This window comes from Austrofundulus limnaeus, unplaced genomic scaffold (assembly GCF_001266775.1).
Source record: "Austrofundulus limnaeus strain Quisiro unplaced genomic scaffold, Austrofundulus_limnaeus-1.0 Scaffold26, whole genome shotgun sequence".
In the NCBI taxonomy this organism is placed as follows: domain Eukaryota; kingdom Metazoa; phylum Chordata; class Actinopteri; order Cyprinodontiformes; family Rivulidae; genus Austrofundulus; species Austrofundulus limnaeus.
The window spans coordinates 2624043-2625680 of record NW_013952428.1 but is presented as its reverse complement, the minus strand read 5'-3'; the positions used below and the strand labels follow the sequence as shown (position 1 = coordinate 2625680).

The window sequence follows — 1638 nt, the reverse complement described above, 5'->3', positions numbered from 1 at the left end:
ATTTTAAAGAGTATTTATTTATTTGTAAGTCCGTTTATTTATTTCTGCTTCTATTTCTAATTATATCAGATTCAGCCCTCCATAACACGTGGCTCAACTCTCGTCTAAAGGATGAAGGTTGTATTTTTCTTGAAATTACCTTCATAGTTTTAACTCCCTGGCAAAGGTCTAATAAATGCCGCCACAGTTACTGTGTGCAAAAATGATAGCTCAGCACAAAGAGCTCCTCCAAAACTGGATTCTTAGTGATTCTTTGCTACTTCGATAAGATGTATAGGGGTGTAAAGGAGAACATAATGTTGGGTTGGCATGGGCAGGAGACATATGTCCGCCTCTGTGAATCCTGGGATTGGAGCCAACGCGAGAAGGCATGATAGGAGAAAGCAAGCCTTGGTAATCAAATAAAGGACAGGAGAGAATCACTTATCACTTACAGAACARTCAGCGCAGCCTATCTTTTATTCACTAGCCTAATCAATGCTGTCGTCACTTTAGTTTATTGCATTTGTAATGCCAGAATATTGACTCAAAGGGTGTTTGCAGACACAGCAGATTGTGTGTGTGTATGTCTGCACACACAGTCTTGTGTTTTGCTGCTACCCATTGAGTTCAAAAGCATCTAAATATCTCTAAACTCAGCGTGTTAAATGCATTTGTTGAGCAAGGCAATTGACCCTGGTTTTGGGTGTGTTTACCTTATTATTCTAAGCGTTTCTCATTGCTGTACTAAAGTTTTATTGCGGGAGTGCTCGGAATATTGATAGTCTCTTTGGCTCACTYGTGTCTCATTAAAAATTCATGGGGATTTGCGTGGCGATCTGGCTGCATGACAAAAGAAAAACGAAGGGAAAACCCYGAACGTGGTGGAACAAGCCTGCTATCTGGTGGTCAGTGTAGGAACAGAACAAGCTGCTTTGCAAAGCCAAGTTACCAGATAAACATGCAGTAGTTATTATGATCAGTTAGAATACAAATAAACCTTTCAATATCGGCACTAACTGAACTATTTTTTTTTTCATGTCAGCTTGCAGGACGGTGGTGCAGGCAGACATAGTCTTTCTGGTGGATGAGTCATGGAGCGTGGGTCAAAGCAGCTTTTCCAGAGTCAAAGCCTTCATCTCAGCCATCATCTCCTCCTTTCAGGGCAACATGCTCAGAGCTGAGGGGGTTCGCTTTGGAGTCACTGTCTTTGGGGATGTTCCAAGGTAGCCAAGCACGAGTTCACAACTCCTAAAAGGCTTTTGTTTCCTGTTCTGTCACTGCTACATGACCCAGTTTTGCCTTCATCCTTGTCGTACAGGATGCGGGTTGCTTTGACAGATTACAGCTCACTCGAGGAGGTGCTCGGAGCCATCAGAAACCTCCCCTACGAGGGTGGGTCCAGGAGGACGGGCAGCGCCCTCCAGTTTCTCGTTGATTCCGTGTTCAGCCCTGCCATCAGCCGAGATTTCACCCCGAAGGTACAATCCTTTAAAAGCTCGGATTAGTCACAGGTGCCTGATCAATCTGAAAACTGAAGAGTGATAAATGTTTGACAAATGTGCTGAAGCTAAAATAACTGGTAGAAGATTGATTTGAAATTACAACCCACAGTGCAAACACACACACACACACACACACACACACACACACACACAC

General features: G+C 43.4%; 1 protein-coding gene across 1 annotated transcript in view; it reads left to right on the top strand.

Annotated features, from left to right (window-relative positions):
- Positions 1–1638, top strand: part of LOC106515058 (collagen alpha-1(VII) chain) — a 35173-nt gene that overhangs the window by 11255 nt on the left and 22280 nt on the right. The window contains exons 4-5 of the mRNA XM_014004669.1: positions 1025–1205; positions 1301–1460. Coding sequence (XP_013860123.1) covers positions 1025–1205; positions 1301–1460 — 341 coding nt within the window. The remainder of the gene's footprint in view (positions 1–1024; positions 1206–1300; positions 1461–1638) is intronic.